At 52.2% G+C, this 23,166-nt stretch overlaps 1 protein-coding gene across 2 annotated transcripts in view; it reads right to left on the bottom strand.

Annotated features, from left to right (window-relative positions):
* Positions 1-23,166, bottom strand: part of SH2B3 (SH2B adaptor protein 3) — a 92,337-nt gene that overhangs the window by 7,280 nt on the left and 61,891 nt on the right. For both annotated transcript variants that reach the window (XM_029057566.1, XM_029057567.2), the window contains exons 3-6: positions 2,222-2,323; positions 1,800-1,891; positions 1,236-1,333; positions 535-749 (exon numbers count right to left, since the gene is read on the bottom strand). In XM_029057566.1, coding sequence (XP_028913399.1) covers positions 535-749; positions 1,236-1,333; positions 1,800-1,891; positions 2,222-2,323 — 507 coding nt within the window. The remainder of the gene's footprint in view (positions 1-534; positions 750-1,235; positions 1,334-1,799; positions 1,892-2,221; positions 2,324-23,166) is intronic.

Below are 23,166 nucleotides of genomic sequence, written 5' to 3'. Positions count from 1 at the left end.
TCCCTGCCTCAGGAAGAGGCTCTGAATAGTAACAACAAGAATGGTACTGTATTTGGGGCTTACTGTCTGTCAAGCACATATGTACTGGGGTAGATACAAGTTAATTGGTCAGACACAGTCCCACATGGGGCTAAATCTAAGTAGATGGGAGAACAGGTACTGAATTTCCATATTACAGATAAGGAAACTGAGGCAAAGGGAAGTTCAATGACTTGCCCAAAGTCACAGCCTGGAAAAGGTGGAGCTGGGATTAGAACCCACATCCTCTGACTACCAAACTGATGTTCTTTCCACTAGGCTTCGCTGCTTCTCCTAGAGATAAGCTAGTGACCACCCCCTATACCGGGGATGAGAAAAGAGGAAAGCCCGAAGCTCTGACCATGCATTAAGAGATTACTGTGCTCTCTAGGGAGCAGAAAGCATCCTACGCTTGCTTTCCCGAGCGGAAGGTTGGGCAGCATTGCCTGATACCTCTTGGCTTTTTCCCCACCTCCCGCTCGCCTCTGCTCGGAAGTTGAATCCCTCTTCCTGTACCTTGGCTTTGCCTTGGAAGTTGAAGGTAAGGACGTACTCCCCACGCCGTGTCTCGCTCTGCCGCACTAAGAACACCCCGTGACCCGCGGGGCCCTGTAACTGCACCAGCTGGGCAGCCTTCACCCGAGAGATGGGGCCGTGGAACCAGGGGTAGCAGGACAGGAAGTGGTCAGTTTTCTGGCAAGTTGGATCAGGCAGCCCACAGAGCGAAGCACCTGTCAGGGGAGGAGGAGACGATGGGGTCAGGTTCCGGCGGTCTGGGGAATGGGGCTGGGAATTCTGGTCCGAGCCCTCTCCCCACCAAGGCCAGGTTGACTCCCTGCCCCAAGGAGACTCCAGGAATCCCGGCAGTGGAGCAGGTCCTTGGCACTCAACTCCCTTGAAAGGCTGATGGTGGAAAAAGGGGTTTATGCCGATGCCGTGGAGGTGGATGGGGAGTACCTTCCTGGCTTGGTCCTAAGCCCCAAGGCTATGCCAACTGCCTGACTGCCTTTAGGAAACTTGGATGGGGTCCAGCTCAGGTCTTCTTCCCCGCTTAGTGGGCTCTGACTCCCAAGGAAAGGGAAAAGGAGCCCTCTGCCCCGAGTGCGATCGGCACAAGAGGGCATGGAGGCTCAGCACCAGCCCTGGGTCCCCAGTTGGGATGTCGGTGCCCTGAGTCAACTACCAGAGGCTCGATCCCTGCTCCAACAGGTCGTCACCTTGGCTAAGGGAGTCCATGCTCCCACTGGGAGAGTCAGATGCGCCAGGCTCCGCGTGCGTCAGGTTGGATGGATCCTCTTCAGCTCCTTCTGATCGGCTGGAGGAAAAGAAAGAGGGAAAAGAGAGAGAGAAAGCAGAAGAAAGAAGAGAGGAGGAGGGGGGAGAGAGAGAGAAAGATGAGGGAGCTGAGTAAAAGACTTTCCCTTTACATAGAGAGGTCCTGTCTACCTGCCAAGGTAGTGAGTCTCTGAGTCCGATCAGATCTAAGCCTGGGCAGGGAGCTTCTGCTGACTTTCAGCTACTTATTTCCCAGTCAGACCAAGTGGGGCTCTGTGCCCCACTCTGAGAAACCAGCAATTCCACTGGGCAAGGAGGGAGTTTTGCATTGAAAACTTGAATCTGCAGCTGGGGCCGGGTCTGGACCAAGACTCCTCCTTCCAAAACACTCCACTAGGGGGCGCCCTCCCCGCCATGCCCCAGGCCAGAAACAGAGCCTCTGGAGAAGGGAAGCGAGACCTCCCCTCATCAAGATAGTCCCGGCTAGAAAGCACATCCAGGCTTACAGTCTGTTCAGGCATTCTCTGATCTCTGACGTCCATGAATTCAACTGTTGCTCATCTCCAGTCTCAAATATGATGTCGGTGGAATTATTAACCTGGATGGAGAAACGCACAAAAGAGAAGGAAGTAGTCCCAGACAAGCTGGGAATCCACAGTCTCACGGCAAAAGGAGCAGACCACCCTTTTATCCTGACCTTGCCCCCTCCACCTTTCTGGCAAGGCCGAGTTCTCACCTCCATTTCTCCTAACAACTCCTGGCACACGGCAGGGCTCCTGCCTGCGGATCTGCCTTACCCTGACTAGTGAGACCAGGGTGGGTAAACCATGGGCAGAGGGAGAGGGGGAAACCTCAAGTGACAGGGTGGAGGGGAGGATGGAAAAGAGACCTGAGGTCAGGGAAAGATGGGAGGAAGTCAGGGCATTACCTTGAGCACGAAGGTATTGAGGTTGTCGGGCATTTCCAGGCGGGTGCATCTCCGGATCTCCTGGATGGCTGAGCAGAGGGCATGCAGCTTGGGCTTTGAAGCCTGTGGGGACACAGACCAAGATGGTAACTGTTCCATAATGGAGGTCCTGAAGTTGGATCCCACACTGCAGCATCCCCCCTCTCACCGCCCCCCAACTGCCACCAGAGTCCTGGGGCTGCAAACTGGCCTGGGTGATGCAGGCCCTGCTCCCCCTCCTCTGTTTCGCTCTGGGAGTTTTGGGGGAGGAAGCAGTGGTTTCTTCCTGTGCTCATCCCAAACCAATTTGAACCTGAAGCGGTTTGCCCTTGATGCTGAGTTAGACACAGGCCCCCGCCCCCCAGAAGCCACCATGCCAGAACACTGAACTCCAGCACTGACTCATTAATGACTGGACACGAACACCAACACCATCCTGGCATTTGGCGGTATCCAGGAGGGGCCACTTGAGTGTGCAGTGAGGCAACTGGAGAGGAGAAAACTAAAGATTCGCTCAGCTAGCAAAAGCACAAGGTCAACAAATCTGATAACGCATGCCTCAGGAGAGTGCAGCCAAGCCAGAGCAGGGCCCATTTGTCTAAAAAGATGGTCAACATGGAGTGATGAGGTGCTCACAGAGAAGGATCAGCTCAGAGGACTGGTCGACCCCATGCACCACGCATGACAGGGAGGCTGAAATCACAAAAGCAATGGGAGCCGGGCCCAGGCAGAGAGATCAGGAAGCTCCCAAGCAACAAAAGTAGAGGTGAAAACTACACTCGAAGCTAAATGGAGATGAGCTCCCAGGTGGGACAGCCAGCTGACCTCAAAGCCTAATAGAATGGACTCCACAAAGTGAGAAAATACAGGAACCAAAACTGATCAGAGATGGAAATGCAGCGATGGGATAGGCTAGAATGGCATATGCTGGCCTAAGTTTTTGGAGGGTGAAGAAGAACAAACTGAATGAAAGAATTGGAAAGAGGAGTGTCTGGTGCCAGGGGATTGTTTGGTGGGGACCAAAGATCCTGGAATCTGCTCCTCTTCTACCCCTCTCCCGACAATCCAGCTGTTCCTGGACCCTATGTTTTCTCACCTCTGCACTGAGGGGTTCAGCAGAAGTGGGGTCAAACACACCTCTCAAGTGGGTCTAACAAACTTGGCTGGATCCAGGCTTCCTTAAAAAGTAATTAGGTTTAGGGAGGCAAGTCAAGTACTCACACACCTCTCGAGAAGGTCAAGCAAGGTTGCCTGGACCCCAGGTAAAGGGGCAGGAGAGAAGACTGTCATGATATATAATTATAGTATTTGTTAAGCACTTACTATGTACCAGACTCTGTACTAAGCACTGGGGTGAGTACAAGCAAATTGGGTTGGACAGAGTTTCAATCCCCTTTTAACAGATGAGGTAATTGAGGCACAGAGAAGTAAAGCGACTTGCCCAAGGTCATTCATTCAATCACATTTACTGAGCACTTGTGTGCAGAGCACTGTACTAAGCACTTGGAATGTACAATTCAGTGACTGATAGAGACAATCCCTGCCCAACAACGGGCTCACAGTCTAAAAGGGGGAGACAGACAACAAAGCAAGTAGTCAGGCATCACACAGGTCACACAGCAGACAAGTGGTGGAGCCAGGATTAGAATCCATGACCTTTTGATGCTACCAATCCCAGAGAGGTATAGCATAGAGAACACAGAGACCACAACTTGCTCCAAGTCAGACCCTTTAATCCCACTCCCAACTGGGAGGGCTCAGCACATAACCGCCAGTCCTAGCAGGGAGCACTCCACGGACAGCTCATTCATTCATTCATTCATTCATTCAGTAGTATTTACTGAGTGCTTACTATGTGCAGAGCACTGTACTAAGCACTTGGAATGTACAATTTGGCAACAGATAGAGACAATCCCTGCCCAATAACGTGCTCACAGTCTAAATGGGGGAGACAGGCAGCAAAGCAAAACAGAACAAAACAAGTAGACTGGCGTAGACATTAAGAAAGATGGAATCATAGCTATATACACTTGTGGGGTCTTAACACATCCTCTCCTTTGCATCAGCCCTCCCCTGGCTGACATGGTCAACTCCCCTTGACCCTCCCGAAGATGCTCCCACGGGAGCAAACCCCCATTAGTCCCTGTGCTATCCGTCAGCTTCCGTCGCTTCTCAATGGCGGTTGAGCACAACGTCGGAATCCCTCATTCCCCAATCGTCCCCATTCATCACTCTTAGTCCCTCCTCCAATGGTCTGCTGCGCTCCACCTTGTAGCCCGACCCTCTATCTTAGAGTCAAATGGCCCGAAGGAGGCACCCCCAAAATAATAATGTTGGTATTTGTTAAGCGCTTACTATGTGCAGAGCACTGTTCTAAGCGCTGGGGTAGACAGGGGAATCAGGTTGTCCCACGTGGGGTTCACAGTCTTCATCCTCATTTTACAGATGAGGGAACTGAGGCACAGAGAAGTGAAGTGACTTGCCCACAGTCACACAGCTGAGAAGTGGCAGAGCTGGGATACCAAGGCATTAGGGAAACAGGGGGCACTAGGATCCATCCCAAGCTGTGATAGGGTGGGGGCTGGAGGTGTCCTCCAGCGGAAGCAGCTGCGACACCGTTGGTTTTGGGGTGTACATGTGATAGGCTCCACAGGCGAGGGGGATCAGGGGAGGGGAGAGGTGGCATCAGCAAGTCCGAGCCTCCTCTCCAAGCTTTGGGGTCAACTTGGACTATGGGGGCAACAAGGTGGCTTGACTCTCTCAGCCCAGATGGTGGTAGTTTGGAGCCAGGAAGGGGAAGGAACAGTGAGGAAAATTGTTAGGAGCAGCCGGGAATGACCCGAGACAGTAAAGGCTCTATGCACGGTAGTAATGATAATCACAACACTAATGGTACTTAAGTGCTTACTATGTGCCAACCGCTATTCTAAGCACTGGGATATATACAAATCACTCAGGTTGGACACAGTCCATGCAGGGCTCACCTCTCTGCACCAGATCCCAAGCCCGAGGAGGGCAAGAGGAACAAAATTAAAAATTCCCCCCAGCTCTGACCTCCTCTTTTCAGCCTCTTGCTCTTCCCGGCCTTTATCACTGTGACCTACGGGAAGGGCTGAGGTGATGTTCAGAATCAATCTGCAAAACTGTTCAACTTCCCTGGACTTCCCTGACCCTCTCGCTTCACTTAATCGGGCAGGAAAGGAGCCGGGCCCAAACTCCGTGCTGCCTTTAAGTCAACCCTCCCTGCAGGTCTGGAGGCTGGGTTGGGGAGGGCTTCAGATACAACCCCAGAGTTGGGAATGGTGGGTAGGCCTGAGGAAATCCCAGTCTTCCTACCCCTGTTGCCTCACATGCCCAAGCCTGCCCCAAGCCTTCTCCTCACCCACCCCCGCCCCACACCATCCCTCCTGGATCTCAAGTTCCAGCGGCCCCAGCTTGTCTTACACATGTTCCAGTGCACAGCTGGGGAGAGGGGAGGGGGAAGGGAACCTTCTGGTCCCAACCCGCACTGAATTATGGAGCACATGAACCCGGTCCCCACCTCCTGAGCTTCCGGCTTCCTCAGGGACTACCCGGCTCCCCTTCCTCCCTCTTGGTATGCAGCACTTACGTACGTATCTGTAATTTATTTATATTAATATCTTCCTCCCTCTAGACTGTAGGCTCACTGTGGGCAGAAAATATATCTGTTATATTGTACTCTCGAAGTGTTTAGTACAGTGCGCTGCACACAGTAAGTGCTCGATAAATATGATTGAATGAATGAATGAATTGGCAGTTGGGCCCTGACCCTACTCTCAGATCTGACATGTGCAAGCAATTGCTTTTAACGGATGGAGCGATGGGTACAGGAGAGGGGAGCAGGCTGACTGGGCAACGAGCCTGTTGGCTCCTCTCCCGATCCCAGGTCGTGGTAGCTCCTGGGTGTTTGACCCTCCCCAACCCACTGCCCAAGAACAGAACCCAAGCAAGGGAGGGAGTGGGGGGGAAGCTCAGGAGAGCGATCCAGAGTGGGAGGGGATGGGTGGTTGAGCCCACAGCTCCCTTTTCCAGCCCTTTTGAGGAGGGGGACCAAGTGTCTAGCCCCAGTCTATCCCAGACTGCTGAGCTCCTGGATATTCCCCTAGCCCCTACCCTCCAGACATGTAGGAAGCCTGGAGTCCCTCAACCCTGGGCTCCCCTGCCAGCAACAAAACCACCAACTTGGAGGGTAGGCACCTGAGCCCCCGGAGAGAATCAGAACCTAGAAGGGGAGCCAGAGATGCTAGATCTCTTGAGAGTTCCTACCCCATCCTGCCCCCTGGGGAAAGAGTGGCAGTCGGACAAACTAGGCAGAGGGAGAACCCCAATCCATCCCAGGCAGGCAGCTGGAGAAAGCAGGCAGGGAACACAGATGGGGAATGTTCTCTACCCCCTCCCTAATCTCCCTCCCTGACTCCTGGTCAGCGGCTGGCCCCTTCCAGCCCAGCACTAACTCAAGTCACAAGTGCCCCAGACCAGCCCATCTTGCCAGCAGCCCACTCACTGCTCTGTGACAGATGTTTCAGCTTTGGGATATTTGAGATACTTTTACCCCCTTTAAAATCCATTTTTCCTACTCCCCTAACTTGGGGAAACCACCTAAAAAATGGACTTCCAGATGGTGTGGGGGGTCGGGGGTGGGAGGAGAGAAAGAGGGGGGAGTGTGTGTGTGCGCGCGTGCCCATACAAGAGGCCATGGGAAGGGGAGGAAGGAGACTGAGCAACTTCCTGGACTAGGGAGGGGGTTAGCACACAGTGGGTGGTCAGCTCAGCCAGCACACACCATGGGGCCCTCCTGCTCTTTCCACAGTCTTGGGGACCTCCAGAGTGGGCAGGCTTTGTCCGAGAGGACAGGGTTGCAGGCTTGGGCCACGTTTCAGCATCGTGGGCTCTACCTGAGTCAACTCCCTATGGAGAGAAACCCTTCCCTGTTATGGCCCCAGGAGTGTGGAAGCTCCTTAAGTCCCCAGCCTGCCCGGGGCAGCTCTTCTAGGCCAATCCAGAAGGCAAGGAGCTAGCTACCCTGAAGGTGGTGCAGGAGGAGAATAATAATAATAATGTTGGTATTTGTTAAGCGCTTACTACGTGCCGAGCACTGTTCTAAGCGCTGGGGTAGACATAGAGGAATCAGGTTGTCCCACGTGGGGCTCACAGTCTTAATCCCCATTTTACAGATGAGGGGACTGAGGTACAGAGAAGTTAAGTGACTTGCCCACAGTCACACAGCCGACAAGTGGCAGAGCTGGGATTCGAACTCATGAGCCCTGACTCCAAAGCCCGTGCTCTTTCCACTGAGCCACGCTGCTTGGGAGGGCAGCTCCCAAAGAGCCTGCACTGGACCAGAAGAAGGAGCTTGGGATCCTACTATTCTCCTTGGACTTTCCTCTTGGGATTGAGGTGATTCAGAGGGCTAAGAAGACAGACCCCATCCGCTCAGGTCACCCCGATGTTAGCGGAGGAATGGGGTGGGGGGGTTGGAACAGAGGAGAAAGCTAGGCTTGGTAGAGGCAGCAGAGTCTAACCACACGTACCCCTCTTTCAATCATTCAATAGTATTTATTGAGTGCTTATGTGCACAGCACTGTACTAAGCGCTTGGAATGTACAATTCGGCAACAGAGAGAGACAATCCCTGCCCAATGACAGGCTTACAGTCTAATCGGGGGAGGCAGACGGACAAAAACAAGACAACGTAATCACGATAAATAGAATCAAGGGGATGTACACCTCATTCCGGAACACCACGCCCCACCCCCGACTCAGTCCAGGACTCTCCTCTCCCTTCTCCCATTGAGAAACCAGAGCTGCTGGGAAAAGCTAGGCCCACAACTGAGGAAATCAAATCCAGTTCTCTCGACTCACCTCTTTACCAGATCTGAGCCATCAGCCTTTCTGATGACCCGTTGGGTGAAGAAGCAGGGTCTGGGGTCCCGAGTTTGAGGTTCCTAAACTCGGGACCCCAGAATCTCCTTCTTCACCCAGCCTGGGAGCATCGCTCTGACCCCAACAGGCTCCTAACCCAGGGGTAATGGTTCTCTTTTCACATGACCACGGCCTGTTGACCCAAGACCTTCCACGGCTGGAGTGCATAGAACCCGCCGGCAGGGGGCGGACCGGCTCAGGGCACCCAGGCTCCAAACGGGCCAGATTTTGGAAGGCGAAGTGAGGACGAGATTGCAGGGAGAATGAAGGAGGAAGGCGGGGAGGGGGGAGGAGAGGGAACCACAAGTTAGAAAAAGCAAAAGGGAGAAAACTGCTGGCGTCAGATCTGCAAGGAGAGGAAACTCGAGAGATGAAACACCCTAGCAGGAGACAACTAACATTAGGAACTGAAACCCCCTCTCCGCTAGACATCCATCTCCCTCGCTAAAACCGCCCTCGGTTCCCCAAACCATTTTTAAGAAGAGGAGCAAAGGGACGGAGGAGTAATAAGAATAGTTGCGGTATCTGTTAAGCACTTATAATATGCCACGCACTGTATTAAGCGCTAGGGTGGACAGAAGATCATCAGAGCGGGCACGATCCCGCTGTCCCACACGGGGCCATTGACGGGGACATGGCAGCTTGGGGCTCCCAGCAGACGCCCCGTTCCCCGATTCTGAGGGAACAATCCTCAGAAATGGAACCACTGAGATCTGCAAATGACTTGCTGTTTCCTCGTTCGGCAAGTCTTAACAATCCAGTCCAGTGATGCTCTTCTTGGCATGGTGACCCAGAGGGCCTGGCACCCTGCTTGGTAGTCTCCACTCCGGGCAAATCCTCTTACCCTATCACGCCACTGGGACTAAGCCAATCAATCATATTTCTTGACAGCTTACTATGTGCCCAGAACTGAACTAAGTGCTTCGAAGACTATAAAGTAACGGGGTTGAGAGACAGGTTTCCTGCCCACAACAAGTTTACAGTCCAGAGGTCATTCAATCTGGAGTCAGAACAGGTCAGGGGGCTGAAGAGGAATTGGGCTCCAGGTGAGGCAATGTCAACAAAAGTGAAAATTCCCCCCAGCTCTGGCTTCCCCTTTTCAGCCTCACGCTCTTACTGGCCATCATCACTCTGACCTAGAGGAAGGGCCAAGGCAATATTCAGAATCAATCTGCAAAACTGTTGTACTTCCCTTCTGCATCAGTTTCCCCAGTTGCAAGTAAAAGAGAACATCTGGGAAAAAATTTGTTTCCTTCCTGGAAAAATCCTTCAATCTTGCATTAGCGAGAGCTCCCCTTCAGGGCCAGATTGGTGCTAGGAGAAGCCAGGAGGGGAGTCAATGTCAAACACCTCAATCAATCAGTGGTATTTATTAAGTGTTTACTGTGTGCAGAGCACTGTACTGAAAGTACAGCGCCTGGGGGAGTACAGTACAACAGAGTTAATAGACACAGTCCCTGCCCACAACAAGTTTGCCTCCACTTCATTGCCATTAGTAGGCAATAATGCCAATCTCCATCTGTGTGAGGATTGGTGCTTGGCACAGAACAAAACCAGTCAAGAAAGGCAACCTGCTCACTAGACGCCTGCAGTTTCAGGGGGCACCTTGGGGTTTGTGCCATCCATTCCAAACTGTATCAGTGTCATCAAACCGATAGGCTTGTTCAGTGTGCCAGAGGTCCGGCCGTTTCCACCCCGAGAATAAAATAAAGCCAGAAAGCCAAATGACTCCCGCAGGAACCCAGTTTGTGGGCACCTCCTCGCCAGGGGCCCAGGCCTTTGACTATGTATGGACTGCGGTTCTTGAAAAACAATGGAGGGGGACTGAAATAAGCAGAAAAATGGATAAAGCCTCTTTTTTCATTAAGCACTGCGAGCCAGGCACTGTCCTAAGCACCATGTTCTATCCACTAGGCAATCCTGCTGAGTTCCCGGAAGAAAGGTTTTCTGCATTCCCCACGCTGTTCCGAGGGTTCCCTTGACCCCCTGCAGCGCTCCACAAAGGTCTGAGTCCCCAGATTATACATTGGTCTAGTTGACCACCTATTTCAGACTGAAGAAAGACTACTTCCCAGACATAGCGGGATAACCGAGGTCAAAGTGTAACCTTGGGCTTCGAATGTCCTGGATGGTTTTCCTCTGTACAGTCAGTCCCGGCATCAGACTGAGTCCCTCCCAATCCCTGAGAAGACAGAGGAGAGGGAAGGCCCATGCCTGCCTCTAGACTGTAAACTCTCTGTGGGCAGGGAATGTGTCAGTTTATTGTTGCATTTTACCCTCCCAAGAGCTAACTATAGTGCTCTGCACACAGTAAGCACTCAATAAATGACTGAATGAATGAATGCCGACCAGGCAGTGGCCAAGGAGGAGCAATTTGGCTTTGGTTCAAGGGGAAGTTCAAGGCCAAAGGACCCAAATAGAAATGCAGGCAGGGAGGGAGGTCCTGCCTTCCTGCAGTGGGGACACTCAGATGGTGATCAGGGCCTATCACTCCTAGCCTTGGGAGTTTCACCCTCCTGTGTTCTTGCCACTGAAAGGGCACAGGTGTTGCCAATTGACAAGGCCCACTTTAGACACACCCCCAGGGGATGCTAGCAGCTGGCGTTCAGCCCCTGCTCTTGGGGAACTTCATTCATTCAACCGTATTTATTGAGCATTTACTGTTTGCAGAGCACTGTACTTAGCATTTGGAGAGTACACTGCAGCAGTAGAGACGATCCCTGCCCATAACGGACTCACAGTCTAGAGGTGGGGAGACAGACATCAATACAAGTAAACAGGGAACGTGTCAACTAAGGACACAAGCTGAGCCCCAAAAGCTCTTTTGCTGGCAGGTGATCTGGTGGAAAGATGTCTTGTGGAAAGACTTCAGGAGATCTGGGTTTTAGTCCTGGTCCTGACAATGACCCGGCTGTGTGACCTTGGGCAAGTCACTTAACCTCTCTGTGTCTTAATTTGCCCATCTGTATAATGAAAATAGTTACACCGAGATCATTTCCCATCTAGACTTGTAGACGCCTTGTGGCAGGTTTCAAATCTACCAATTCCACTCTAATGTACTTTCTCAAGCATTTAGCACAGTGCTCTGCACAGTAAGCGCTCAATAACACTGATTAATTGAAGAGCTGCCTATGGTTATCATCAATATGCAATGGTTGGAAGACTCTATTATGGCCTAATGGAAAGAGCCCAGTTCTGGGAGTCAGAGAACCTGGGTTCTAATCCTGGTTCGCAGTGTGACCTTAGGCAAATCACTTCATTTCTCTGGGTCTCAGTTCCCTTATCTTCAAAATGGGGATTCAATACCTGTTCTCCCTCCTACTTAGACTGAGAGCCCCATGTGGGCCCTGATTACCTTGCATCTACTCCAGTGTTTAGTACAGTGCTTGGTATGTAGTAAGTGCTTAACAAATACAATTATTATTACAATATCCAGCAGGGAGGCCCCTACCCCAGGAGGACCATGAGAAATAATTGGCTACTAGAATAACGGTGAAGTCAAGGAGTCTGCCCTCTGAGATGGCTACCTTCTCATCAAATTTGGCTTCAAGTCACCTGATTATTACAGACGTCTTTGATTCCCTGTCTGCAGCTCTTCCCCCATGTCAGAAGAGAGAAAGGGATCAAAAGGGTACTATGGTACTATTCTGGGTTTGTAAAGCCAAGTCTGCCCACCTGATAGTAGTCCCACCACCAGGGAAGTAGGGGGAGGCTTTGAGGGAAAAGAGGGAAGCTTGGCTCTCGATATATCCCGGCTAGACTACTGTGTCAGCCTTCTCTCTGACCTCCCTGCCTCCTCTCTCGCCCCGCTCCGGTCTATTCTTCACTCCGCTGCCCGGCTCATCTTCCTGCAGAAACGATCTGGGCATGTCACTCCCCTTCTTAAACAACTCCAGTGGTTGCCTATCAACCTCCGCTCCAAACAAAAACTCCTCACTCTAGGCTTCAAGGCTCTCCATCACCTTGCCCCTTCCTACCTCTCCTCCCTTCTCTCTTTCTACCGCCCACCCCGCACGCTCCGCTCCTCTGCTGCCCACCTCCTCACTGTCCCTCGGTCTCGCCTATCCCGCCGTCGACCCCTGGGCCACATCCTCCCGCGGTCCTGGAACGCCCTCCCTCCTCACCTCCGCCAAACTGATTCTCTTCCCCTCTTCAAAACCCTACTTAAAACTCACCTGCTCCAAGAGGCCTTCCCAGACTGAGCTCCTCTTCTCCCTCTACTCCCTCTACCACCCCCCCTTCACCTCTCCGCAGCTAAACCCTCTTTTCCCCCTTTCCCTCTGCTCCTCCCCCTCTCCCTTCCCATCCCCTCAGCACTGTACTCGTCCGCTCAACTGTACATATTTCCATTACCCTATTTATTTTGTTAATGAAATGTACATCGCCTCGATTCTATTTAGTTGCCATTGTTTTTACGAGATGTTCTTCCCCTTGACTCTATTGATTGCCATCGTTCTCGTCTGTCCGTCTCCCCCGATTAGACTGTAAGCCCGTCAAACGGCAGGGACTGTCTCTATCTGTTGCCGACTTGTTCATTCCAAGTGCTTAGTACAGTGCTCTGCACATAGTAAGCGCTCAATAAATACTATTGAATGAATGAATGAATGACTAATGAGCAGAGGGAGGTCTATGAGGAGAAGGATCAGTCCTGTTGGGAATCCAGCCCCAGGGAAACTAACTAGCTCAGACCCTGCTTGACTTCACGAGTCCCTGGATGGGGACAGCTTCTAAGCTGTCTACCCAAAGCTCTTGTCTACCCAAAACCCTCCCTACCCTGACAATCTCCCAGAGGACTGAGGGAGTGGATGCCCTCAGGAGAGGATAACTCCCCACTCACCTCCCAATTTGCTTTCCCCACCCCCTTCTTGCTCAGTTCATCTCTCCTGCCCTTCCCCCACCTCCCACCCCCATCTCTTTATCGCCTGGGTTTCCTTCTCGGATTAGAACAGTTGTCCTGGGTCATAAGACCAGCAAAATCTGCTGAGAACAAAAACGGAAAACAGAAACGAAGACAGGGAGGGGGGAGAAACCCGGGTGATAAGGCTGGTGGCTAGAGATCAGATGGGATGGAAGACTAGAAATTAGAAATCACAACCCACCATCATTTCTCGGACACCACCAGTAGTTCGCGTGAGACCAAGGGGCCGGGGTTGGACTCTTTTATGAAATTGGCTACTAGGAATTAGGTCCTGCCCAGGGCATCTTAGATTTCATTAGCCTGGCTTCAAACCAGAGCAGTATTTGGTGATCCTTTCTCCTCAAGACCCAAACACTTAATATAGTGTTCTGCATACAGTAAGCATTTAGTAAATACGACTGATTGACTCACACCAGAACCTTCTTGAGAGCCATGCTTGCCCAACGGGCAAAGACCATCTTGGCCTTTTCCAGTACCCCCTCCCTGATCCCCTTCCATCTCGGCTGTCACTTTGGGGGCACCCCAGGGCAGCCCTGAAGCCTGGACAGGCTGCCAAGGAGTGGGGGAGAGCAAACTCCCAGGCAGTGGCTCTCAACAGGGTCAATGCCCAAGTAGCCCATCTGGTTAGGACAACCCCAAATTTGGAAGTGATAGAAGTGGTGGCCACGACACACAAGCAGCTCAGCCTGTGGGAGGGGTTGCATAGGAGAGGGAGTGTTGAGAAGCAATGTGGCCTGGAGGAGAGATCAAGGACTTGGGAGTCAGAGTTCTAATCCTGGCTCCACCACTTGTCTGCTGTGTGACCTTGGGCAAGTCACTGCTCTGTGCCTTAGTTACCTCATCTGTAAAATAAGGTAAAATGTAAACTGACACTTAACAGATACCATTTTAAAAAAGCATCCTTATTGGTCCATGACTCCCTGGGGAAGAGAGGGCCAGATGCCGGCCAGCCCAGGTCCTGATTGTGCAAGCCCTGGCTCCACTGGTCTAGGGCTTGCCCCACACAGCCCCTGGGACCAGCCCCGCAGCTATGACAGAAACCCACATGCAGATGCTGCCACTCAAACTGGCGTGAACTCATGGCCCCGAATCAGCGTGGGCTACATCTGCCAGTGCCTCTAGTGGGGCTGGAGTGGGGAAGGAGACAGGGTAATGATTTTCTTCCCCCACTGCCCCTCACCCCTCACTCCACTCCCCACCTCTGCCTTGGCCCTTCGGGCCTCCTCCCCTGACATAACCATGAGGCTGCAATCCCACAAACAAAAGCCCAGCTAAGTGGGGGTACAGAGAAACTAGTCCAGCCACCCCTCCCCGCCTTACCTCAATTTGAAAAACAGGTCTGATAGTTTTTCTCAGGGAGCCCTGCTTTTGCCCTGAACAGACTCAGCCACAGAGCACACATAACTCCAATAAAAGAGAAGTGGAGCTAGTCTTTAATCCCCCTGGATGTGGCCTGGCTGGTCCTGCCCCAATTTCCTTACAGTCCATCTGAGAAAAGTGGACTGGGCCGGGAAGCCCTGAAGTGACCTAGGGCAGCCAGGATGGGACTGGGGGCTGCCGGGGCGGGGGGACCTGCTGTAACCCAGGTGTCCAGTGGGTGCTCTGATCTCCACAGGAGCAGCGGAGGCCCATCAAGTCCTGTAAGTGCCAATGACAAGCACACACAAGGTACTCAGAGCCAATGGACCGGCCAAAGGGAGAAGCATGCTAAGCCTCTGGATATCCTGCCCGGTTTCATCAGAGACAGGGAGGCTCTTCACAATCCTCCCCATCCGCCCTCCCACCCCACCACAAGTGTGCCAACAGCCCAGCCAGGAGAGAAGTAAAGGGAACCTCGGAGACTCTTAAAGCCACTGCAACGAGCCACCGGCCATGCCCTGTGCGCGCCGACTCCGATACAAGGTTAACGGGAGGCCCTGCCATCAGCCATCCCACGCCCAACTCCTGGCTGTCGCAAGCACTCAGCAGCAGTAGCTGGTGCCTCTCAGAGCCCAGACGGAGCAGCGATATTTCAGAGGATTAGGAAGGAGGAGAAGGGGTGTGGGAGAAAGCATTCCAGGAATCCTTCCCAAAATCTGAAGGCTCAAGAATGTAATCTCTCTCTTGCTGTTTCCTCTTAGCCTAGCCTTCAGCCTCTGCCAGCCTTTTGCTCACAGCAAAGGAGAGAGTCCAGAAAGCTGACCCCTTCAGAGCGCTGGCAGAGACTGCCTGGCTGACTGGCTATGCCCGGAGGAGTTCTAAGCAACAGAAATCTCAGGATTCAGCTGAGCTCCCAGGCCTGATGCGATGGGCATCCCCCTGCACACATGTGTGTGCACTCTTGTACTCACACACATATATACACACTCAGGCTATCTCTCCATTCCTCAAATCCCACCCCTCTAGCCAGCACCCTCCACTTCCAAACGAGCCCAGAGCGACTCAGCTCAACCCTTGGGCCAGCATCTCAGGCTCAGAACTGTCAACCCCCTACCAGTACTCGGTGGGTGCACTGCTCTCCATCAAACAAGGAGTAGTGCTGTTTGGGGAAGTCTGGCCTCTACTGGGCCCAGTGAAGGCAGCCCCCTAGAGTGTCCCCACAGCCTTGGCTCCCTGAGTTGGCACACTCTCCAAATCCACAAAGTATAGCTGTAGGTGGATGACATGGGCCTAGGTGGACAGCATGGGCCTCGGCAAAGACAAAGGAATTTCCGGGAGGGAGGAGATTTTGCCTGATCTGAGATTCAATAGCTTCGGTACCCCACCAAAAGAAAGCAGTGATGGAATGATATAGCCATCAGATTTATAAATAGTCTCACATCAGCCTCCCCCATTAGAGTGTAAGCTCCCCGTGGTCAGAGAGCCTGTCTTTCCCTGAGAGCTCAGTAGAGTGCATTTCACCCAGTGACTGCTCAAATACCACTGCTAATCTTCCTCCTCCCACCCTCCTCTCCCTGACCATCACACCTTGAGGCTCCCAGCAATACTGGGCACTGTCCATGCTCCAACCTGGAGGAGTGGTATTACTATGTATCGAGTGCCCATTGTGCACAAGCCACTGTACTAAGAGCTTGAAAGGTACCCAACACTCCCTGCCTGCAAGGAACTTATACTCTAATGAAGAACCCAAGCCCAGCAGAGGGGAGGGAGCTGGGTCTGTATCACGGGAGGGCAGCAGAGAAGGCCAGTCGGGTTTTGGTTGGGCCTATGTCCCCTTGTGGCAAACCAGCCACAATCCTAAGAAGCCAGTGATCCTCACCCTGCAGATGGAACCCAGGCAGAGGGGCCTGGCCCCGGGTGCGGGGGCCCTTCCTGACAACCCTGGTCACTGCATTTCCTCGGAAGCTCCTTCCGGCTGTGTCAGGCTCTTGGCAGGAGCAGGGGTGGGATGGTTATTTATGATCCCTGGGTTTCTCCATCACGTGGGCCTGGAGTGTGGAGGGAATGAATCGTCCTGCATATTTCCCTCGTCTAGAAAATCAATTAAGTCGGAGGCTTGGGCCCCTTGATGCCCTAGGGAGCAGAGCCTCCTGCAGATGGTACGGAATTTCCAAGAAAGTTTGGCTTCTGCTGGGCTGCGGCCGGCTCCCGGCAGCGGCCCCCGCACTCCGATCCAGATGAGGTTTGGATTACTAGCCTGGAGCTGAATTTGCAAAAAGAAAGAAATAATAACAAATTGCTCTCAGACACCACTGAAAGCTTGGGGAACCTCCCTTGTTGTGTGTCCTGCCAAAAATCCACCTGAGGGCTGCAGTGACAGGAGGGACTGCAGCAAAGATTATGGAAGCTCACCTTCAGGGCTCTGGGGCTTCCAAGTCCACGGAGCACCCCCACACACACCCGACCTGTTTGGTGGGACTCCGTGAGCCACATCCGCCTCAATTCAGAGACCCCTCAAGTCCTCCAGTCCCTCTTTGCTGCCCTAAGGGTCTACATTTTGCATTTCTAAAGGAAATAGTTCACTGTAAGTCAGAATACTGAAGACTTGGGGGGGGAGGGGAGAGTGTGTGTGTGTATGTAAGTGTGTGTCTTCGCATGTGTGCACAGGAATCACAGTTGAAAAGCCAACAATTCTCCAGGACAACCTCCTGATTTAGGCAAGTGTAACTCCCTTTCCCTGCTCAGTCCCCAGAGGCTGACCACCTGTGAGAGCTGAATTCTCCCTCTGGTTTTCCCATCTGCAGGCTGAAACAAGCGGGGCTGCTCTCTGCTCATTCCTGACTGGGTAAGAGAAAAAACCAGAGGCTAAGAACCTTGTCCATGTGGGGAAGGGGATGGACAAATCTGCCTGGTCAGGGACTCTTTCGCCACAGCCTATGGGGGGCGCCCTCAGGAGGGGACTATATAGGTCCAAAGAAGCAGTGGCTGGGGGCACTTTATTACATAATAAGAATTGTGGTATCTGCTAAGCACTTACTGTTTATCAAGCACTGTACTAAGTGCTGGGGTAGATAGAAGATAACCAGGTCTCAGATGGGGCTCGCAGCCTAAGTAGGAGGGAGAACAGGTATTGAATTGCCCATTTTGCAGATGAGGGAACTGAGTCACAGAGAAGTGAAGGGAGTGACTTGCCTCAAGTCACACAGCAGGCAAGTGGCAGAGCCGGGATTAAAACCCAGGGTCTTCTGCCTCCCTGGCCTGTGCTCTTTCCTCTAAGCCATGCCGCTTCTCTACATCGTGGGCGTCTTTCAAAAGGCAGAAAACTTTCAATCTCAGAGGGTGAGATAAGAGGCTGCCTAATTTCACAACCCTCCAACCTTTCATGGGGCAGAAATACAGACATTAGGAAAGGAGGCAGCAGTGATATGGGAGTTTGGAAGAAGAAAATTCTGCATCCTGGACAAGGGGAGACGGAAGGGCTTTCTCAGTGTGGGCTGCTAAAGAGGAAAGAAGAGGTTGGGAATCAGATGCCCGCACCTCCTTCTTGACACTGCTTCTGTTCCCTGGATAAGCCATTTAACTTATCTGGGCCCCAGTTTCCCCAAATGGGTAAAAAGTGGGGGAAAGATCTAGCTGTCCTCGCTCTCTCTCATTCTTTCTCCTTTCGTTCCTCCCCAGCCCTGAGGTGTGTTGGACTTCAAGCAAAGCAGGGTGTAGTGGGGTAGAGAAAGAGAGACTTTGGTGGTTGGGGAGGGCGGAGGGCACAGTGTCCCTAACCTTCAGGCTGCCCTGCTCCTGCCTTTACAGCAACTCTACACAGTTTGGGCAGTGCTTGGCCCTGATGTTCAGCTGCTGGGGCCTGATCCACTGGTTGGGACTTGGGGAGGCCTTGCACTTTGGGCTTTTGAGAACCAAGGGCAGAAGCTAGGAAATTGCACCGATGATGATGGCATTTAAATGTTTACTACGTGCCAGGCTCTGTACTAAGCGCTGGGGTGAATCTAAGCAAATTGAGTTAGACACAGTCCCTGTCTCATGTGAGGCTCACAGTCTCAATCTCTATTTTACAGATGAGATAACTGAGGCACAGAAAAGTGAAATGACTTGCCCCAGATCACACAGCAGGCAAGTGATGGAGCCAGGATTAGAACCCATGACCATCTGACTCCCAGGCCTGTGCTCACTGCACTGCACCATGTCAAAATAGTGCCTCCACTTCACCCCCTCTCCCACTTGAAAAATTGGTCCACCCCAATTGCAGAGCAGTACTGGGTGGCCCAGGATGCCCAAGCTGCTGTTGCAGTAGAGTTGTTGGGAGTCCACCCCCAAAACCAAGTTGACCTAGAATCTTCTGGGGGAAGGAATCCCAGTTCCCAACACCAGACTAGACACTGGGTTCCTCTTTCTGCCCCAAGGGGAAGCTCACTGAGAAGGAAACAGCACAGACTCCCAAGATCGGGTTGTTCCCCTGAAGAAACCTGTCCTGGGAAATGCCATTATTGGAAGAGGGGCTTGTCCTGCCCTACCCTGACCCTAGGGCTCCTTGTAAGTATGAGGAGCCTGGGGAAAGGAGTCAGTCAATCAGCAGGTGTTTATGGAGGTCAGGGCACACCAGGTGGGAAGATGCTTGAGGTTCCTTAGCTCTGGAACCTCACAACCTCCCCTACCAGGGCTTGGCACCCAGACACCCACTCCTGCTTACACCCAGGGGGGCTGTCCCTCACCTCTTCTCTCTGACCTCCCTTCCTCCTCTCTCGCCCCGCTCCGGTCTATTCTTCACTCCGCTGCCCGGCTCATCTTCCTGCAGAAATGATCTGGGCATGTCACTCCCCTTCTTAAACAACTCCAGTGGTTGCCTATCGACCTCCGCTCCAAACAAAAACTCCTCACTCTAGGCTTCAAGGCTCTCCGTCACCTTGCCCCTTCCTACCTCTCCTCCCTTCTCTCTTTCTACCGCCCACCCCGCACGCTCCGCTCCTCTGCTGCCCACCTCCTCACCGTCCCTCGGTCTCGCCTATCCCGCCGTCGACCCCTGGGCCACATCCTCCCGCGGTCCTGGAACGCCCTCCCTCCTCACCTCCGCCAAACTGATTCTCTTTCCCTCTTCAAAACCCTACTTAAAAATCACCTCCTCCAAGAGGCGTTCCCAGACTGAGCTCCTCTTCCCCCTCTACTCCCTCTGCCATCCCCCCTTTACCTCTCCGCAGCTAAAGCCTCATTTTCCCCTTTTCCCTCTGCTCCTCCACCTCTCCCTTCCCATCCCCACAGCACTGTACTCGTCCGCTCGACTGTATATATTTTCGTTACCCTATTTATTTTGTTAATGAATTGTACATCGCCTCGATTCTATTTAGTTGCCATTGTTTTTACGAGATGTTCTTCCCCTCGACTCTGTTTATTGCCATTGTTCTTGTCTGTCCGTCTCCCCTGATTAGACTGTAAGCCCGTCAAACGGCAGGGACTGTCTCTATCTGTTGCCGACTTGTTCATCCCAAGCGCTTAGTACAGTGCTCTGCACATAGTAAGCGCTCAATAAATACTATTGAATGAATGAATGAACCTCACCCCTCCAACAGGCCCAGGCTGGCCCAATCCTGCCCCTGACCCCCACAGCTTCAAGGGAACAAGAGGTGTGGATCAAAACCCTGGCCCTAGGCTCTCATGTAGCTTGGCTCAGTGGAAAAAGCCCAGGCTTGGGAGTCAGAGGTCATGGGTTTGAATCCCAGCTCTGCCACTTGTCAGCTGTGTGACTGTGGGCAAGTCACTTAACTTCTCTGTGCCTCAGTTACCTCACCTGTAAAATGGGGATAAAGACTGTGAGCCCCAAGTGGGACAACCTGATTACCCTGTATCTACCCCAGTGCTTAGAACAGTGCTCTGCACATAGTAAGCACTTAACAAATACCAACATTATTATTATTATGTGGCTTCTGAAAACCATCTGAGCTCCTCCCTGGTTCTCCCAACACCCCCAAGTCCGGTGCCATGGACTCCACTGGGCCCTGGCTGGGCTTTCACTTCCTCCCAGGAGCAAGAAATGTTAAGTAACAGAACACTCATCACCACACACCCAGCCCGGGGGCTGAGATTAACCAGCAAAGCCGCTGGGGTTTCGCTCTGACTGTGGAGACTCTCAGCACTGCCTTTTTTTCTTTTTTTTTTTTCCAAGAGCCTCTTGCAAGGCACCTGACAAAATGCTGACCGGACAACTTTCAGCTGGGACTCGAACAATAACTACCCACCCGAGTGAGCCTCCGAGTTCCTCTTTCTCAGAACAAAAAGTGGGCCAAGGTTGAACCCAGTGTGGCCCTCCCCGCATTCAAACCACTCAGCTTCTGCCTCCAAAGTTCTTAGATCAAAGGGGACTTATCACACTGGTGGTGTGTGCCTTCTCTCTCACACACACACAAGCACACTCTTTGGGGACCGACTTCGTTAACACAACACTATTAAGGGCTATGAAGGGCTGAAATTTTGGATAGGCAAGTAACAGATGCCCTTAGATTTGGAGACCCCCTATTTTCCAGAACAGCCACCCCCCCACCGCCATGGAAAAATACTATTTATGGCCCATTTGCAAAACAGCAAGTGCCTCTCTCTACCTTTACAAACACTTTACTTTTCTTGCTCTTTCGTGATTTCCCACATTCCCTCCAATGCTCTTGTATCCTTAGCACTAGTCCTCTCCGGATCCTCACTGATCCTACAAATTTCTCCAAGTTTACCTGATCCCTGGACCTGTATCCTGCCTACCCAAGATCCTTATTTGTCTTGGGGAATGATTCTCAGACATAACTGTGAACTCCAGAAGCACAGAAACTCCAAATTCCATCCCTCAATTTTCTGCTCTGCACAGAGCAAGTGCTCCATAAATGCCATTGAATGATTGCTCCCTACCCAGATCTGCCAAGGAGAGGGGCAAAAATCTAATAATAATGGTATTTCTGTTAAGCACTTTTTACACATCAAGCATAGCTTTAAGCACTGAGGTAGAGACAAGATAATCAGGTCAAGCACAGTCCCTGTCCCACATGGGGTTATCAGGCTAAATGGGAGGGAGAACTGTTTTGAATCTCCATTTTACAGGTGAGGAAACTGAGGCATAAGAGTAAAGTGACTTGCCCAAGGTCACATAGAAATTAAGAGGCAGAGATGGATTAGAACCCAGGTCCTCAAAATCCCATGTCTCTGCTTTTTCCACAAAGCCACACTGACATGGCCTGGTTCTGTGCTGAATCTTAGGGGAGAGGAAAAGGAGGAAGAATTAAGACAGCTGGATTGTCCTGCTTTGTTCTATGGGGGGAGGGGGGTGTTCAGAAAACTGCTGGAAGAAATAGGAGGAGGGAATCTCAGCAGAGACAGGGAGGGAACTTGCAGAAAGATCTCCAGGTACAGGGATGGGCACAAGAGATGGTCCAAACTTTTCTCTTACCAAAAATAGGACAATTCTGCCTGGGATATGTTAACTGTGATAAAACACTACCTTGCCTTGACTATAAGATGGCGCTCAACACCCCTTCTTCCTCTCCTCCCCTGTTTCCCCCCCTTCATCCTCCCTGCCCCCTTCCCACAACTAGACCACAGGAATAAAAACCTACAAAATTCTTCTGAGAATCTACCCTTTTCGGTTCAAGGTTTCATGAAAAAACTGCCAACTCATCCCCTGGGTCTCCCCTTCAGAGTACACTCCCCATTTTCTTCCCCTCTGCAGCCAAAGCCCCATTCTCAGTCCTCACTCCCTTTCAGCCTCCCTCAGCTGGCAGGCCGCGGCCTCCTTCAGCTTCCCTTGGCTAGAAACCCCGGACCAGCGGCAGCATCAGCTCCCTAGCCCTCCTCAGCCGATAGCATCTGGACTCATGATGAGGGGGCGTTGGGAAACAGGGGATCCAGATCCATCAGTGAAACTTATTTTTCTCCCCCCCACACCCCCTTTCCCAGTTCCAAGGGCTTCTTTCTGATCCCATCCTGGTGTTCACCCCAACACTTCCCATCCTCCACCCCTCTCGGCTATCTCTGAGTCCCAAGGAATTGCAACTACCTCCCATTTCCTCTAAAATTGCAGCTTTCAGAGTTTAATTCCATTAGCTCTGTCCTGAAAATAACAAAAGGCCAGTTCCAAGTATTAGCCTCAACCCCAAACTCCAACACCAAACGTACAAGCATTATATTCTGGATCACTACAGGAACAAAATCATATCCATGTTCAATGAAAATATTCATCATTTAAACAGGAGTAAGACCTTCAGTTCATTTGCAGGGCCTTATCATCCTGTGACAGAAAGGGAAACTGAGGCAATGATGACTCTCAGTTATGTTATCTGAGCAGTTTCCTCCCTGTATATCAGCCCCAGCATGATGGAAAGAGCTGAGAAAGGCACCCCACCCCCACCCCCCCCGGAATTTCTATCTGCTGGTCACTTCCACTTTTGTCTGGGCCAATCGATTATCATGGGGCCATCAGATGCAGCAGAGGAGAGTTAAGGCATTTCTTGGTCTTGTTGGATCCTGGGAGGGGGTGAAGGGAGGGCAGCAACTGGTTAGGGTGGGGGGTCTGGCCGGGGGAACCCAGAGACACTCACAGACCAGCCTGCCCCACTGAGGGCTCACCTCCTCCACGAGGCCTTCCCAGATTGAGTCCTCCCTTTCCCTCTGCTCCTCCTCCCCTCCCCATTGCCCCTACTCCCTCCCTCTGCTTTACCCCTTTCCCC

The sequence above is a fragment of the Ornithorhynchus anatinus genome, chromosome 2, assembly GCF_004115215.2.
Source record: "Ornithorhynchus anatinus isolate Pmale09 chromosome 2, mOrnAna1.pri.v4, whole genome shotgun sequence".
Classification (NCBI taxonomy): Eukaryota; Metazoa; Chordata; class Mammalia; order Monotremata; family Ornithorhynchidae; genus Ornithorhynchus; species Ornithorhynchus anatinus.
Note: the sequence above shows the minus strand (reverse complement) of the source record. Positions and strands in the feature narration are given on the sequence as shown.